The sequence below is a fragment of the Pomacea canaliculata genome, linkage group LG14 (assembly GCF_003073045.1).
Source record: "Pomacea canaliculata isolate SZHN2017 linkage group LG14, ASM307304v1, whole genome shotgun sequence".
In the NCBI taxonomy this organism is placed as follows: domain Eukaryota; kingdom Metazoa; phylum Mollusca; class Gastropoda; order Architaenioglossa; family Ampullariidae; genus Pomacea; species Pomacea canaliculata.
In genome coordinates, this window is record NC_037603.1 from 4,025,697 (window position 1) to 4,042,532 (window position 16,836).

The window sequence follows — 16,836 nt, forward strand, 5'->3', positions numbered from 1 at the left end:
GAACTGTCATGTAGGAATGTTAAGTACCGTGTCTATAGAGATGACCTCGCTTGTTGTCAACACCTTATGGCCTTGATGACTGTATTTAGTTTCCTGCTCAGGCGCAGGTCAGAACCCAGGACACGTGATCATCAGTGGGCGTGGCTAAGGCATGTTTCACACGGCACTTGTCATGATGTGTGGTAAGCAGATGACGAGGATACGTTAGGAGGGTACAGGGTGGACAACGATGAAGGTAAATGACGACTAAGAGAGGTGAGAGGTCATTAAACATTGGGTTCATCTTCATGTTTTCATTCATGAGCTCAAGTGGAAGTAGTGTTGTCTGGTGTTGGCGGACTTTATTCTGTCGGAACCAACTCAAGTAGTAAATAATTCTAATTTGACTGAAGTGATGATGATAATAATAATAAAAGAAATACCTTTGTCTTATTCTTGGACACGATCACTTTTCTCACTGTCCTGTTCACTCATCTTCGAGTTTGTTCCGAAGTCAGGATAGATAAACTCCGCTAAATCAGTCCAACGTGCGACATCAAACTTATTTTTTTTGGTTGTCGAGATGTAATCCTCGAACTTACGATTGGTCAAGCATACCGCACTCTCCATCAAACCATTTTACAACCTATCACTACCTAGCTAGTACATGAAGGTCAGGTGGTCATACAGGCTTTCTACTACACCACTATATCCCTGTTGCTAGGTATCTCATGACAACCACAAGCTGTTGTTCAGCGGCGACAAATGAAAAACACGACCAGTGAGTGGAATTCCTCGTGGGGAAAGAAGTGAGAACAACATTCTCCATTTCAGGTAGACTTAATTGCATCCAAATCTCTTGTAGGCCTCCGCATAATTACACTCATACAGGTGTGAGCTCCTTTTTTTCATGAGCAGTAACGAGGAAAGGAGTTGTGATTGTCGTCAATATAGTGAGGATTGGTTGCCCTGGGTTCAGATCCCCTTTAAGGCACACTGTTCATTCTGTGCATGTAGCATATGTTTACATGGCCTTAGCTGCTGGCTTGGCATAAAACTCCTTATCTTTTCCTCACACGGACACACAACCCACCACACACATACATCTACTATAAACAAATCGTTGATCAGACAGAGTAATTTATTCTCTGTGTAAGGTCATCAAGTACAAGTTTGCGAAAGGTAGTGCGTTAAGTGCTGAATATATTAAAACTATCAAGCCAAATCATTAAATCAGAAAAGTGTCCGTCAGTATTTATCACTCATGTTCTTTGACCACAATTAAATTCTAACTTAGAAACCATTGTTTTGTAAATAGACAACTTCGCGCTGCTTTGTCCCGACCGTGAGCTTGCTGCGTGCACGCATGTACTGTGTGTGTGTCCCATCTGTGAGTGTTTGTCAGTGGATGTTTTCATTGACGGTGTCTTAATAAGTAGGTCTTTTTTGTTCATTTTTTAGTTGTGAGCAGCCATAATCAAAATTATTTCTAGAAAAATAGTTATTTAAATTTTTGTTTTGATTACTTACTGATATAAGATGTATTGATACATGATATGTTAAAAGTATTGCGACATAGTGTTACATTATATATATATAATATCAATAAAGCTACAGAAGGTAATATTGAAGATTATTTCACGAAAGGTCGAGATAACCGAGGATTCACGATGATGTCTAAGGGACGTTACTCCTGTGAAGGGTCGGTAACTCTGCCCATGAAGAAGTTGAGCCCTGAAGTCTTATCGCGCAGGATGAACACGAACGGCTTGTTCACCTGGACAGTGTTCCGAGGACGTGAAAGGGGGACGAGTTCGACTGATGTCACAGCTGCCGCCCTGCTGCCAGTCTCAGTCACCTGCACAGTAACGAGCATTCAGTCCTTACGACCCTTGACTTTCTTGTGGGGCTCTATTTACTAGTCCTTATACTTTGACTGTGGTTGTCATTACCTGGAAAATCTCTAGGGTACAGATAGTACATGGCAATACATTTCTAAATCCACAAAAATATTATCGCTGGTTATCTCCATCTTTACAAGCCCACACCTCCACCAACAAACCCTCGCGCCATCTTAACTCACCTGAGGAATTTTGAAATACTGATAAGCGTGGTGATGGCGGATCAGAATTATTGATCCTGGTCTTACATAATACTAACAAAGCTAAAAAAATAAATAGCACGACACATGCGCTAAAAGTTACTATATATCTGTATTCTTATGAGACACTGTATCAAACCATTTCTTACTAAACAAACATATTAATAATTACCACTTCTGTATACCTACATCTGTGGAAATTAGACATCATTTATAACATTAGAGACATGGGCTCCTCCGTTGATAATATTTTGAAAACGACTTTCCGTAGATAAAACACGTTTTTATGTCTATTCCTGTTTTTTTTTTAAATGGTTTTTTTCTCACACCAGGTCTATAAATATAGATAATTTTGTTTATATGGGAGTCATTAACATACTTTTGGGATATGTGGGTACTTTGTGTCTATTCGTGATCAATCTCTTCTCGTGAACTTAATGTACACTTCCCACTATACTGTGTACACTGCACCCTGCGCTGAGTGATGTACATACATATTCGGTGTTTTTTTCTTCTTATATCTTGAAGATCACTTTGGTGTATCTCTTAAAACTTTATGGGTGATTACCTACATGATCACTGCAATTCTTCGCTGATGACTTGAAGTAAGCTTGTAATAACTTCCAAGACCTTTGCACTTCAAAGGTGATTATCTCTACGACAATTCCGATTTTACTGGTGATTACCTCTATGATAGCTTTGTGAAGAACTTTTTCGATGCGAACGCGAGTATCCGACATTCGCCGGAAGTCCGCTCTCCGCGAGAACGCCGTCCGCAGACCCATGGTCTTCAGATGGTCATTGAGCTCCTTGCCGGTACTCAGGCGAAATTTTGGCAGAAAGAGATTGGCACTAACTGCTGGGGGCATGTCATTCAGGATACTGCTGAGCATCTAGAAATGAAAAACACAAGTTTATGACAGAGAGGACCTACTTAGAAAACTCAAAGTGTGTTTTGGAAAAATAGAGACAAACTCATTCAGAAAAACAAACTCAAGTTTATCTTGACAACGAGACTAGTGTTCATTAAAAAAGTTTGGACAGATGTTTTTTAAATTTATAACTATAGTAAGTATTTTCTTCATTCGTTGTCACAGCTGTCCGGAATTTCCCTCCCCTTACAGTCCGTCCGGTGGCAACGGTTAGCGCCTTTCACCAATAGAGTGAGGTTTGGGGTTCTTGGTTCAGCTCTCGTCTCGGGCACGCTGTTCTTTTTCTGTATATGGGAATCTATTTACAGGGCTGGTTGGCTTGTTGTAATATAATATTAGTTGCTCGTTCGGCGTAAAACAACATCCCCCCCCTCACTGTTCATGTTTTATAATTTCACGTTCTAAAATACTTTTACCTGACCATCCAATCGTCTCTCCAGGTTTATCAAACCATCCCACGTGTTGGGCATGATCACAAAGAGGCTGAATCTGTCTCCCTTGTAAGGCAGCTCAATCACCTGTGCGTTCAAAGCCTCGATGTTTTTAAAACTGATAGAAGCGTGCGACCGATACATCATGGGAACTCGCACCACAGTTCCTGTCGCCGTGGTAAAGTTAGATTCACTTGTGAGACTCACGGAGAACTGGTTTTCCCAGAACCCCTTTCATTGAGACAAAAATAAGATGCATTAGAAAATAATAATCTAACAGAATTTCATAATCAAAGCATTATCTAATAAGACAGAGAATCATCACAGCCTACTCAACGTAGCCTCATTGTTTATAGGTCTGTCTTGCTGTCTCATCTTTTTCCCACTACTTGTTTCATCCCTGTTAAACTATCCTCACGCTATCGTAGCCCTTTGACTGCTTGTTTATCACAATCAAAATTATTTCGTTACCATTTATATCGTGACCACTAATACATCCACTGTTTGCTATGTCTAACACTTTCCATCACCACTCTCTCAATGCTTTCTCACAGCTTTGCTCGCTCTGTCTCCACTTTCTTAATGTTCTTATTACCTGGATCTTACCACCTCTGATAAATCCCACTAACCTCGAAAAAGACAGCATTGAGAAGCATGATGACGGTTTCGGAGTTGGTGAAGTGACCAGGTGGCAGGAAGTTCTGGATCATTCCATCCGTCACTTCCTCCACCCAAGAGTTAATGGCGGCCTCGGGGTTTGTCTGTTCGAAAGGCTTAAGTGCTCCCCCGTAGAACCTCTGGATGTTCTGTGAGAATCTAGGAGACACACAAATATAACAGAACCTCTGAATGTTTCCTGAGAAACAATGAGAGAAGATGGAAAGTCGCTGAACATTCTGCAAACACCTAGATAATAAAAGTAGTTAACCTTGAGCACATCATCATCAATTATCAATCATCAATCATCAATATTCAATCATCAATCATCATCCAAGACCAATCTCATATGGGCAAGTGATGGAAAATTTAAATTTATTTGGATGATTCAAACCATATACAGGAAGCAGAAACGTCCAAAAAGCAGTGAACAAAGGGCGAGCATATAGAAACATAATTATCAGGAAATTTATCGCCTACCTCATCTAGATTACACAACGGAAATGTTTGTAAAGAAAAAAGTTATTTTTTTATAGTACATTTCAGAGAAAGATGCATCTTTAAAAATATTTCTTTTATTTATTATTTTGTAAAACCTTTTACACTGTCTAACTTTTAATTTTGATTTTTTGTTTTACTTTGTCACTATTCCCTTCTTTTATATATTTATACACGTACAGGGATACAAGTCAGCAACTTGAATGGAAACCTCAGAAGAAGAGGTAGTTGAGAGACTAAAGCAGACTTGGAAAAGAACAATAGAGAGCGATGCAAAGACATCGGAACCAGATGGACCAAACTGAAGAGGGGAGGCTGCCCTATATCGGGTCCGCTGGCGAGGTGTTGTTGTGGCCCTATCCTCCTCGAGGAGTGACAAGGGATAAAGTTAACTAATTTTGTCCTATAGGGTGCCCCACTCAAATAATAAACAGCACGAAGTTTTTACCCAGGTAACACCGTGATCTCGGACTGGTTGTAGTACGCGGCGTTGGCAACACGTAAGGTCAGGTTGGTGTCAGGGTCGGAAGTCGGAAGCGAGGCAATGGCATTGTGGAGGGCTGATGAACACCTTGCTGAATCCCCACGGAGAGCACTGACTAAAATAAGCAGACGACATGACGGACAAGATATGCAAACAGCTTTACCAACAGACACTAGCAGAAGATTTGTATAGGCAGATATAAGTAGGCGATAGTAAAAGTCATCAATAGTAAGCACGGATGTAAGTAGAGCAGACGTCTAACAAAGTAAATATAATCCAATTCGCGAGATCAAAAGTTTGTTTATTTAATCAGAACACTATTTGTCACTCAGCATTCAGTGAGATTTGAAAGGATTACGGATTTGCTGTTGGTACCATTAGTTCTCGCTTTGTGGTGCCGGCGGCTCCTAACAAAGTCATGGTGAGGGCCACGAAGACACTGAAAGGAGAGAAGATGAGGTTGTCCAAGTTCCCGGATGTCAGCTGGCGGTAAAGTGAGTCTCCGAATGACGTCACAGACTGAGAGAGTGAAGATGCTCGAGTCCTGTGTCTACGAGAGGAAGTCACCTGGCCGTCTGCAAACAGTATGAAATATTTAATGCCTTCGGTTGATGGTAATGTGACTTTTAAGTAAACATTCTAATGACTATGCGTTAGCGTGGGTAAGGATAAAAGTATATTGTATGAGACTTATACGACAACAATAGCACATGTGCAGTAAAATTAATTTTAATACTTTTTGTTGTGCTGTATTTGCTTAAAGTATGTGGCATGAAGTGTACAAATGTATACTGTAGTGAAAAAGATAACTGCTCAGAAGAGCTGAAAGTAACAAGATATTGTGAAAGTAAGGGTGTAAAAAAGGATGAGCATTATGGGAAAGGTTGTTAATAATATTAATTGAGAATTTTAAAACGCAATATCTCAGCCAAAGATGAACTTATTGCAGTAAATTTAATCACAAGGTAGAAACAAAGATGTATAGCATGTTAACATGTTAAGAAAAAGTAAAAAAAAACTTAGAACAAAATCACAAAATAATAACAAAAATGTAAAATAAAATCACAAAATAATGACAAAGATGTAGAAGGAAGAACAACGCAAGGACTCGCTGCGTTCCGACAGTAAGGGGAGATCACTCTAGATGTAAGGGCAACGACTCCAGAGAATAAGGTCAGTAGATCAGTGACATTCAGGAGAATACTGGAATGATATTGAGTTATCTTGAGAATGTGAAGGAATGTTATCACATGAAACTGTAGCGTGTGATCATCACTTCAGTTTACTCGATGTAGCTCAAGGTCGCTGGCGAAGCGAGTGAAGCGAGCGGAATGGACTCCAGACAATAGATCCAAACAGCTCACAGTTCAAAGAAGCATAATATGCATTATGTACAGACCTGTTGCAAACCAGAAGAGTAAGAAAACGCAGCGAAAGTTCGTGTAAATGAAAAGGTCCAGCGTTTTTATCCAAATCGAAGGACGAACACAAAACATAAACAATGTAAAGGAGAGCCGATCCCCTCAACCTGTTAGGCGAAGGGACAGAACTCTCCCATCCTTTATAATACATTTTAGGAAAGAGTAATGGTCCTTTGGTTTCTGCCAAATGGTTTGACTGTTGATTTTTTAGTCTAAAATGTTTGTCCCTGAATTCTTTGGATGAGTACTTTGTGCGATATCAATATTTTCTAAATCTGAGTGGGGTCAAACTGTGGCGGTTTGAATCACGAAAAAAGAATTTAGAGAGCGGAGTCTTGTGGGACGTATCCCCCCTCTGATTCCCAGTACTTTTGGGTAGGAGGGATGGATGTGAAATAGCTGTGATCACAGACTAGGGTCAGGTAGGGTCTACAACTATTTTAGTACCATGCTAAAAAGACCAGAGCTCACATCAATCTGTCTCCATACATTAATTAAAGTTGTGACACAAAAATCTTGTGTTTCAGCCATTCCTATCCTTTGATACTGTGGTGTCGTGTTAGAGTCGCTCTTGATAATGCAAACCGTTAATCAGCAACATGGTCACCTATATCTGTCTCTGTTATGTGAGAACTATCAAATTATGGCTCTGAGTAACAAACATGACCATGGACTGCATCCGTAGACAAGTGTATCAAATATTACTAAATCTTGATTCACAAGGCAGAACAAACTGGGTAACAAAAGGGGCAATAATATTAGGACTTATATTCTTTAATTAGGTATGATTAAATCAAGTAGTACATGGTCATAAAATGTTTCACTCTATTCTCAGATATCACTCACCAAACACGTGCTGCGAATATGAGGCACAGTGGAGGTTTCCAGTTATACCGAGGTCATTGACCACTCTCATGCCAGACTTGTATTTTGATGATAAAACTAAAAGATTTTAGGGATGTCTAGAACTGAGCGATATAAATACACACAAAAATCGTTTTGTACAGGATATGAAGAAGAGTACAAGTAAATGTCCTTTCTGGTTAAATTTTACAGACGATGAAGCTCGTGATCTTTTCTGTTCTCCCAGATATGTTGATCTTTGTCTAGAGTATCTAAAATATGTCACTGTACACAACGAAAAGCAATATCTTGTTTAAGTACTATCTTGTGACAATTTTTAAAGTAATAATACATATTAAAGAGGATTTGAAGTATAAACGAAGCCTCGTGTACGCACCGGAGTGTAGCAGGACACCCAGCAGAAGCACAGCTACCACCACCCTGACCACACCCATGATGGCTGGAGAGAAGAGCTGCAGTCTGATGGAGCCTGTAACACCCTCGGAATATATGTCGGATGCTGACCTTATCTGACGATCGCTGTACCAGTATGCGCCTCGTAGTGCAGGATGACTAGAGTTACACAAGACATTGCACACGTGGCGAAACCAGTCTCTCATCCCCTCCCTTCCTCCCCTCGTCAACATGACAACGGTTTGGCAGCTTAACACTTCACAAAAAGAAATGTCACACAAGTGTGAACGATAAAAGAAAAGACAGCACTATACTTACATGAAATACAAGTCACCTTAAGATGCATTTTTGATAAAAGTTCTTTGATGAGTCAAATGAAAAATGTCAGGTTAAGATCTTCTAGAGCTAATGTTAAAGAAAACTGGATGTAAATGCACTGAGTCACCCTTCTTTCTATCACAGGCGACATAAAAATAATTAAACCTTCACGTGACAATATACATACCATGCCCTATGCAGGTGACCTCACTGGTTTTCAATGCGTCTTCCTCAACCTGATGGAATTGAAGGTCTCATTAATTTTCAGTCCCTGCTCACACGCAGAGCAGATGACTGGGCACGTGCAGCATCAGTAGGCGTGGCTAAGGCCTGTTGCACACGGCACTTGTCATGAGGTGTGGAAATCAAATGACGAGGAACGTTAGGAGGGTTCAATGGACAATGATGACCGTAGATTGAGATTAAGCAGGGTGAGAGGTCATTAAAGCACCCGCTGGCTTCTTCTTTATGTAGTGAGTCATGAGCACAAGTGGAAGTAGTGTTGTCTGGTTTTGGCATAGTTTATTATTTTGTTTTAACTAACTTCAGTTTTAAATAATTCTAATCTTCCATCGCTGCATTTCTTAAATATCATCTCAATCTAATTCTTTGTCCTTTCCTCCCCTGCATGTGCGGAGTCTCAACCATTCTACGTTTCTTCCTCCCTTCATTACTTCGTGTCGTCCCCGGGTGCTGTGTCGTGTGGTCTGTGTCGTGTGGACTGTGGACCAACAGAAGGTCCCTGTGCACATCGGAGAGACAGTGCAGTGGTGTTCATAGGCAAGAACTCTGACAATTCTGTGCCGTGGTGTATGCTGGTGTTTGACGGTTATTTTTATTTAATTTCCCTTACTATCATCTCTCATTATTATTTTTTTTGTCGGGTAGTCTCCTGTTCATGGTCGGGTGTGTGAGCGGTTGCTAGCGTGCATCCGTCGACGCTGGAGGCGATCATTATCGCGTTCTTGGACATGAGACATCCTGAATTAAGCGTCTTGCTGTCTGAATATGATGTGAATATGGTCTACCTTCCATGAATGACTTTTAAGTGCACGCACCTGTTTTGTGCATGTTCAAGTATGTGTTTGGTGTTAGTGAGGGAGTAGGTGAAAGCACGTTTGTGTGAATGCGTAGGATTAATTAATAAGTGCGAGCGTGTAAAGACTTGTTCTTGTATCTAACGATAGCTTGTAACCAACTGTTAGCTAACTGATTGCTAATCTCGACACGATCATTTTTCTCACTGTCCTGTTCACTCATCATTGAGTTTGTTTGAAAGTCAGGATAGATAAACTCCAAGAAATCAGTTGATCGTGTTTACATGACCTTAGCTGCTGCCTTGGCGTAAAACTCCTTATCTTTCTTTTACACACACACACACACACTTAACACAGGATAATCGTAGACAGGACAGTTTCCTTTATTAACGTTTACGACTGTATATAGCTCCGATACATAATGGATTGAAAACACTGCGATATACTTACAGATCCAATAATAGTAAGAAGTATAATGTTGTGAAAGGTCGAATAAACGTGGATCCTAATCATGTGTTACGGACTTTGCTGGGAAGGGTCGGCTACTCTGCCCATGAAAATGTTGAGCCCTGAAATCTTATCACGAAGAATGAACACAAACGGTTTGTTCACGACGACCCTGTGGGATGGCCCCGTTATATTGACAGGACCGGCGGCCGTCACAGCTGCAGCCCTGCTTCCAGACTCATTCACCTGCACAGCACAAACATTCAGTCTTTACATCATCAACCTTCGACACTTTTAGAGGAAACTCACTAAACAACATGGTTTTCTTTATGAATCAGAATCATTATCACAATCTTTTTACTGATTAGCCCATCGGACTGTTTCAAGGGAGAGCATACAAGATCATTAAAGGTATATACACAAGTGGACAATTCATTATATTAAAAAAAATCATAGTAAGTAAACGAATATTTTTGAGAATACTATTATCCACCATAAGTCCCCCAAATTATTTATAAAGTAACATGGGTTGCGCTTGCGCTTCAAACACTTTAAAAATCAGAGCTGAGCAAACAAGACTGATATTTGACCGCTCGCAAGTCATTCACCACACGGACCAAAAGTCTCGGTCGAGTGGAGCTAACGGTAGGCCAACTGAAATGGTTCCAGGAGACTGTACATGTCGAAATGTTGTAGCAACTGATGATGGACGACTTTCAACAAGATCGTGGATGAGAAAGGAAGATTGGAGACTAGTCGTTAGCTCCTTAGCCGTTAGGGTCCAAGATGGACTTCTTTAATAGCGGAGTGACAGTGGCATGCTTGACAGAGGGAGGAACAGAACCCGTAGAAATGGAATGATGGATGATGGTGGTGATGATCGGAATCAATGTGTCAAAGCACTCAAACAAGATTGTGATTGGAACTGGATACAAAGCAACAATATTTCTTAGTTACCGGAACAAAGTCTGCAAAGGGGGCTCCAGCAAAGTTGTAGAAGCTGGGACTCGTAGCTATGTCTAAGGCATTTCCCAATTATTAGTTATTACCTCTATGACGGCCTCGTGAATAACCGTGTTGATCTTCACGCGGCTGCTCGACAGTCGGCGGAAGTTCGCTGTATTGGAGAAGGCAGACCGCAAGCCAATGGCCTGGAGATGTTCCTTGAGTTTCTCGCGAGTCTTCAGACGAAATTTTGGCAGAGAAAGTTCTGCTCGAACAGTGCCCGGCATGTCGTTCATGATGTTGGTGATCATCTAGAATCAGAAAAAAGCTCGTCTGGAAACACAAATGGAGTTTGTTCTACGAAACACTAGGACATGTTCAACTTTAAAGGGATACTCCAGGCTTGTGATAAGGCTGTGGCGACGGTCAAACGTTTCAAAAAAATATTTAGTTACAATTGCAGAGTACGAGAGCAATACAAGAGAAATGAATGATTCGTTTCTCACTTAATTACCACTTATTAGCACTATTTCGGTTTCCGATGTTTATAAAAATCGAACAAATCCAGTGAAATTGACTGTTGTGTCCTTCCGCAGTTACTTTATCTTGACAACATGGAGACGCGTGTATCAAGAAAACACGATGACATGTTTATCTACAAAATACTAAAATCAGTTTTTTTAACCTGTACCTAGAACAAGACTAACGCTACTTTATATATGTATATGTATAGATATACATATATGATATATGTATAGAGATAGCAAAAAAACTTTATTTGAATACATGCGCGTTAAAAAGAAAGACATCATTTATTAATGAGAGTAGCTAAGCTATATTATTTAATCTTAGTGTATGAGGTTGTATACTCCTTTTACTGCCGACGGCTCCTTTCGAGAACGTCGTTGCTAAGTCCTGCACCTATTTTGGTTGTATTTCTAGTCAACGTTTAGACATTCTGTACTTCCATTTTTGGTGATGGTGGTGATGGTGATGATGATGATGATGATGATGATGATGATGATGATGATGATGAACCATATAATACTAACAATTCACCTATTGATTGTAAGTTCAGGGGAATAACTGATGACATTATCTAATTTTTCTTGGAATAAGATTCTAACGGTCCCTCTAGTTTCTAGCCGAGCACTCTACACTGCGTGCAATATACTTAGCGACAAACATGACAACAGGTGTCAAACACTCTGAGAGTAAAAAAAGATGAAGTATTCAATCTTAATTTAATTTACATTTCTCTTGTGTAAACATTGTAGATTATCTGCTGATAATTTCACCAGTTCTAAAATGCTTTACCTGACCATTCAGGCGTCTCTCTAGGTTCATCAAACCATCCCAGGTGTTGGGCAAGACCAAAAAGAGACTGAATCGGTCTCCCTTGTAAGGCAGTTCAACCACCTGTGCGTTCAAAGCCTCGATGTTCTTCAATCTGATATAAGCGTCACTATTATACATCCTAGGAACTTGCACCACAGTTCCCGTCGCCGTGGTAAAGTCAGAGTCATGCGTAAATTCTGGTGGAAACTGGCTTGCCCAAAGTCCCTAGATATTATTGAGACAAAAGTGAGCTGTGTAAAACAGTAGTAAATACCCAGAAAAAAAACATTGTATTAAAATATAACTAACCACATGTTATCAAGTAGATAGGAGATACATAGTAGTCTATATGTGGCTACCAACATATCGCCGAATATTTCTTCACACACTAACCCTTCTTCGCCGCCTCATTGTTCGGAAATTTCGCGCTTCTAATTCACAACGTGTTTGTTTCATTGTTCCTCTCTCCCTCTCTGCTCTCACATCCTTCTTATCATTACTTTATTTAAACTCTATAAAGATTCTTTTATCACAGTTTAATTTGTTTCCTTATGTATCATCTCATGACCTCTTTGTTACTAACCTCTCTTGCTTGTGATCTCTCTCATTACTCTCTCACTGATTTTTCGCCTCTTTTAGTTTGCTCTGTCTTCATTCTTAATGTTTTTCTCACCACTGTCTATACAGTTTCTTGCGGGTATTTTTCCCTGGTATTGATAAATATTGAAATTTTATATCGAGTTCAATCAGAAAAGAGAGAAAGCGATGTGTTCGATGACGAATTTCACTAACCTCGAAGAAGACTGCATTGAGAAGCATGAGAAGGCTGCCGGAAGCGGCGATGTAACCAGGTCTCAGGAAGTTCTGGATCATGCCATCCGTCACTTCCGCCACCCAAGAGTTAATGGCGGCCTCGGGGTTCTGTTCCTCGAAAGGCTTAAGTGCTCCCCCGTAGAGTCTCTCTATGTTCTGTGAGAATCTAGGAGACAAAGAAAGGTATTGAGCCTCTGAATGTTATTTAACAAACTACAATACAAAGAGTACAGACAGAAAACTCAGTTACCGCTCCTCGAAAGGCATCTGAATGTTCTGTGAAAATCTAGAAAACACAATGACAAAGGTTGGAGAGTTCCTTGTTATTATGCAATAACCTAGGAGATAAACAAATCTTACAGATCTGTTTGTGTTAACACTTTCTATTTTCTAAAGTATCTCAGAATCAATTCATTACCTATACTGACTATATCTGTATCAAAATTTACACCAGTTTTTTTAAGAAATGACTTTATTCTCGACAATATCTCTAAATGTATTTGCTCGAGGTAATGCTTTTGCTATTGAAGATGTTCAAAATGAAGGCTGTATGAAATGATAAAATATTACCCAGGTAACACCGTGATCCGGAACTGGTCGTAGTACACGGCGTTGGCAACACGTAAGGTCAGGTTGGTCTCAGGGTCAAGACCAGTCTGAAAGGAGGCAATGGTATTGTGCAGGGTATGATGAACACCTTGCTGCGGCCCCACGGACAGAACTGTCTGAAATAAGCAGACGATATGACAGAAAAAATGATGCATGCAACATAACCCATATATATAAATCAAAGACAGACACAAGTAAATAGAAAAAAATCATTAAACTTCACGTAAGAAACAGACGGTATTAATAAATATAAATAGTAGATTGACAAAGTTTTAGTCTGAGACTAATCGACGAGAACAAAAACCACGTTGTGCGCACATGCGTCACAAGTTTAGCACCTTGATGATGATGATGATGATGATGATGATGATGATGATGATTTTTTTTGGTCCCCAAAAGCACACATAAATACGGAGTTTACTTTTGGATTGTTCGGCCTAACAATAACGTTCTAACAATAAATAAAGTTGGTTATTGTTGTTAGAACGTTTGCCTGTCGATGTACTAACTATAAGGTTTGTTTCTTCAATAGAAGTACGTATTATATACAATTTTGCTTTAAATAAAAAATTAAATAAAAGATATGGTTATTATTTGCTGTTTGTACCATTAGTTCTCGCTTTGTTACGCCGTCAGCTCCTAACAAAGTCATGGCGAGAGCCACGAAGACACTGAAAGGAGAGAAGATGAGGTTGTCCAAGTTCCCGGATGTCAGCTGGCGGTAAAGCGAGTCTCCGAATGACGTCACAGACTGAGAGAGGGAAGCTGCTCGGGTCCTGTGTCTACCATCACGAGAGGAAGTCCCCTGGCCGTCTGGAAACAGCAAGAAATATTGATGGATTTCGGTTGATGTAAATACGAATTTTAAGTAAACATCCTAATGACTAGGCGTCAGCGTGGGTACGGATAAAAATAGATTAAATGAGACTCTGATATAAATAGGCTGTGTGTCGTAAAATTAATTTTAATTATTTTTGTTGTACTGTATTTGTTTAAAATCACAAAATAGCAACAATGATGTAGAATGCGAGTTCCGGCAGTAAAGGGAGATAACTGTAGATGTAAGGGCAACGACTCCAGAGAATAATGTCAGTGACATCAGGAGAATACTGGGACGATATTGAGTTATCTTGAGAATAAGAAGAAATGCTATCACATGAAACTGCTGGAGTGTGATCATCACTTCAGTTTACTCAATGTAGCTCAATGTCGCTGCCGAAGCGAGTGAAGCGAGCGAAATGGAATCCTGGCAACAGATCTAAACAGCTCGCAGTTCAAAATAGCATTATATACATTATATACATTATATATAGACCTGTTGCACACCAGAAGAGTAAGAAAACGCAGCAGAAGCACATGTAAACAAGAATGTCGAACATTTTTATCCAAATCGAAGCACGAACACAAAACATAAACAATGTAAAGGAGAGTCGGCCACTAAGCCTGTAAGGTGAAGGGAGAGAACTCTCCAAACCTTTATAGTACAGTTTAGGATAGAGTAATGGTCCTTTGGTAACTGCCAAATGGGTTGACTTTTGATTTTTTAATCTATAGCTTGTCCCTGGATTGTTTATATAAGTTTTGAGTAATATTAATATTTTCTAAATCTAAGCGTGGTCAAAGTGTGGTGGTTTAAATAAAGTTTAAGGTTTAAATAAATAAATCAAAAAAGAATTCAAAGAGCGGAGTCTTGTGGGACTTCCCCACCTCCCAGTACTTTTCGGTAGGAGGGTTGGATGTCAAATTCAGTTATTACCACACAATAAAGTCGGTCAGGTAGGGCCTTGAACCATTTGAGTACCGTGCCAAAAAGACCAGAGCTCACATCAATCTGTCTCCATACATTAATTAAACTTGTGACACAGAAACCTTGTGTCTCAGCCATTCCTATCCTTTGATACTGTGGTGTCGTGTTAGAAGCGCTCTTGATACGGCAAACCGTTAATCAGCAACATGGTCACCTATATCTGTCTCTGTTATGTGAGAACTATCAAATTGTGGCTCTGAGTAACAAACATGTCCATGGACTGCATTCCTAAGCAAGTGTATCAAATATTACTGAATCTTGACGCACAAGGCAGAACAAAGTGGGTAACAAAAGGGGCAATAACCTTAGGATTTATCTGCTTTAATTAGGTATGATTAAATCAAGGAGTGGAAGGTCATAAAACGTTTCTCTCTATTCTCAGATATCACTCAGCAAACAGTGGTTGCGAACACGAGGCACAGTGGAGGTTTCCAGTTATACCGAGGTCATTCACCAGCTCTCATTACAGAGTTGTTGTTTGATTATAGGAAAGTAAAAGACTTCAGAAATGTCTAGAACTGAACGATATAAATACAAACAAAAATTGTGGGATATGGATGAGAGTAGTGTACATTCTTCTTTTTGTTCCTATTCGCCCCCAGTGGAGCATAGGGCAGCAACCAGACCCGCCTTAGGACCCAGTTCTGAGGATCTCTTTCCAGTTGGGACAGTGTGGTATATTTCGATAGGCTTTATTTAGTAGGAAATTGCTTCCATCTTGAGGTGACTTCGTATATGAGGGAGGAAAACGTAGTACCCTGAGAAATACTTGGATATGAAATTTGATAAATAGATGGGTAAGGGGACTGCTAAACAGTATGTGCATACAAGTTACATGAGGGAGAGGATGGCTATTTCTCATGCTCACCCTGTAAAAGTGACAATGACATAAATGGCTTTAAGTCAGTAAAATATTCGGATTCAGGATTAACCCTCAGTACCGAAAAAAATTGAAGATACAAAAAGATAAAGTTGGCCTCTGATCTCCCATGACGTACTCTAGAGACAGTTAGCTACCCCATTTCTCTTTACGTGACATTGACACGACAAAAATTATAGAAAAAGAAAATACAGAAAAAAAACCAAAGTATACTCTCTGCTGGTTACAAAAAATTACAGTAATAATGCACATTAAAGATAATGTGAAGGATAAACGAAGCACCGTGTACGCACCGGAGTGTAGCAGGACACCCAGCAGAAGCACAGCTACCACCACCCTGACCACACCCATGATGGCTGGAGAGAAGAGCTGCAGTCTGATGGAGCAGTCTGATGGAGCCTGTAACACCCTCGCAATATATGTCGGATGCTGACCTTATCTGGCGATCGCTGTACCAGTATGCGCCTCGTGGTGCAGGATGATTAGAGTTACACAAGACATTGCACACGTGGCGAAACTAGTCTCTCGTCCCTCCCGTCGTCAATATGAAAACGGTTTTACAGCTTAGAAATTTGACACAAACAAATGTCACACAATTGTCAACGCCAAAAGGAATGACAGCACCATAGTTAAATGAAATACAAGTCACTGCAAGATGCATTTTTAATAAAGTTCTTTAAGAGGTCAAAAATGAAAAAGGTCAGGTTAAGATCTTCTTTTAAAAACCAATTTTAAAGAAAACTGAATGTGCATTCATTCCGTCATTCCTTCTTTCTATCACAAGTGACAGATAAACAATATAACCGTCACGTGACAATACTACGTACCATGCCCTGTGCAGCTGACCTCACTGGTTTTCAGCACATCTTCCTCAACCCGATG

The 16,836-nt window shown here is 40.0% G+C and overlaps 2 protein-coding genes across 2 annotated transcripts; both read right to left on the reverse strand.

Annotated features, from left to right (window-relative positions):
* Positions 1–1,102: 1,102 nt before the first annotated feature.
* Positions 1,103–7,966, reverse strand: LOC112555529 (serpin B4-like). Its single transcript, XM_025223963.1, has 6 exons — positions 7,744–7,966; positions 5,047–5,197; positions 4,073–4,259; positions 3,429–3,674; positions 2,767–2,973; positions 1,103–1,837 (listed from the first exon to the last, which is right to left on the reverse strand). The coding sequence occupies exons 1-6, from the start codon at positions 7,964–7,966 to the stop codon at positions 1,667–1,669; spliced, it is 1,185 nt and encodes a 394-aa protein (XP_025079748.1). The 3' UTR covers positions 1,103–1,666.
* Positions 7,967–9,482: 1,516 nt separating this feature from the next.
* Positions 9,483–16,820, reverse strand: LOC112555741 (serine protease inhibitor-like). The gene is made up of 8 exons (XM_025224238.1): positions 16,782–16,820; positions 16,248–16,340; positions 13,875–14,080; positions 13,229–13,383; positions 12,638–12,824; positions 11,825–12,070; positions 10,612–10,818; positions 9,483–9,808 (listed from the first exon to the last, which is right to left on the reverse strand). Exons 2-8 carry the CDS (start codon positions 16,303–16,305, stop codon positions 9,632–9,634), a joined length of 1,236 nt encoding a protein of 411 aa, XP_025080023.1. The 5' UTR covers positions 16,306–16,340; positions 16,782–16,820; the 3' UTR covers positions 9,483–9,631.
* Between the last annotated feature and the right edge of the window lie 16 nt (positions 16,821–16,836).

Bases quoted from the DNA above. Each gene is read 5' to 3' on its own strand.
- LOC112555529 (XM_025223963.1), bottom strand. From the start codon at position 7,966: ATGAGAGACTGGTTTCGCCACGTGTGCAATGTCTTGTGTAACTCTAGT. The intron at 5,198-7,743 runs GTGCGTACACGA...TGCTTATTTTAG, and splicing joins GGGTGTCCTGCTACACTCCG to TCAGTGCTCTCCGTGGGGAT. The intron at 3,675-4,072 runs GTTAGTGGGATT...TCTCAATGAAAG, and splicing joins TCAATGCTGTCTTTTTCGAG to GGGTTCTGGGAAAACCAGTT.
- LOC112555741 (XM_025224238.1), bottom strand. From the start codon at position 16,305: ATGGGTGTGGTCAGGGTGGTGGTAGCTGTGCTTCTGCTGGGTGTCCTG. The intron at 10,819-11,824 runs GTAAAGCATTTT...TTCTGATTCTAG, and splicing joins AGAGACGCCTGAATGGTCAG to ATGATCACCAACATCATGAA. The intron at 9,809-10,611 runs GTAATAACTAAT...TGTGCTGTGCAG, and splicing joins TTCACGAGGCCGTCATAGAG to GTGAATGAGTCTGGAAGCAG.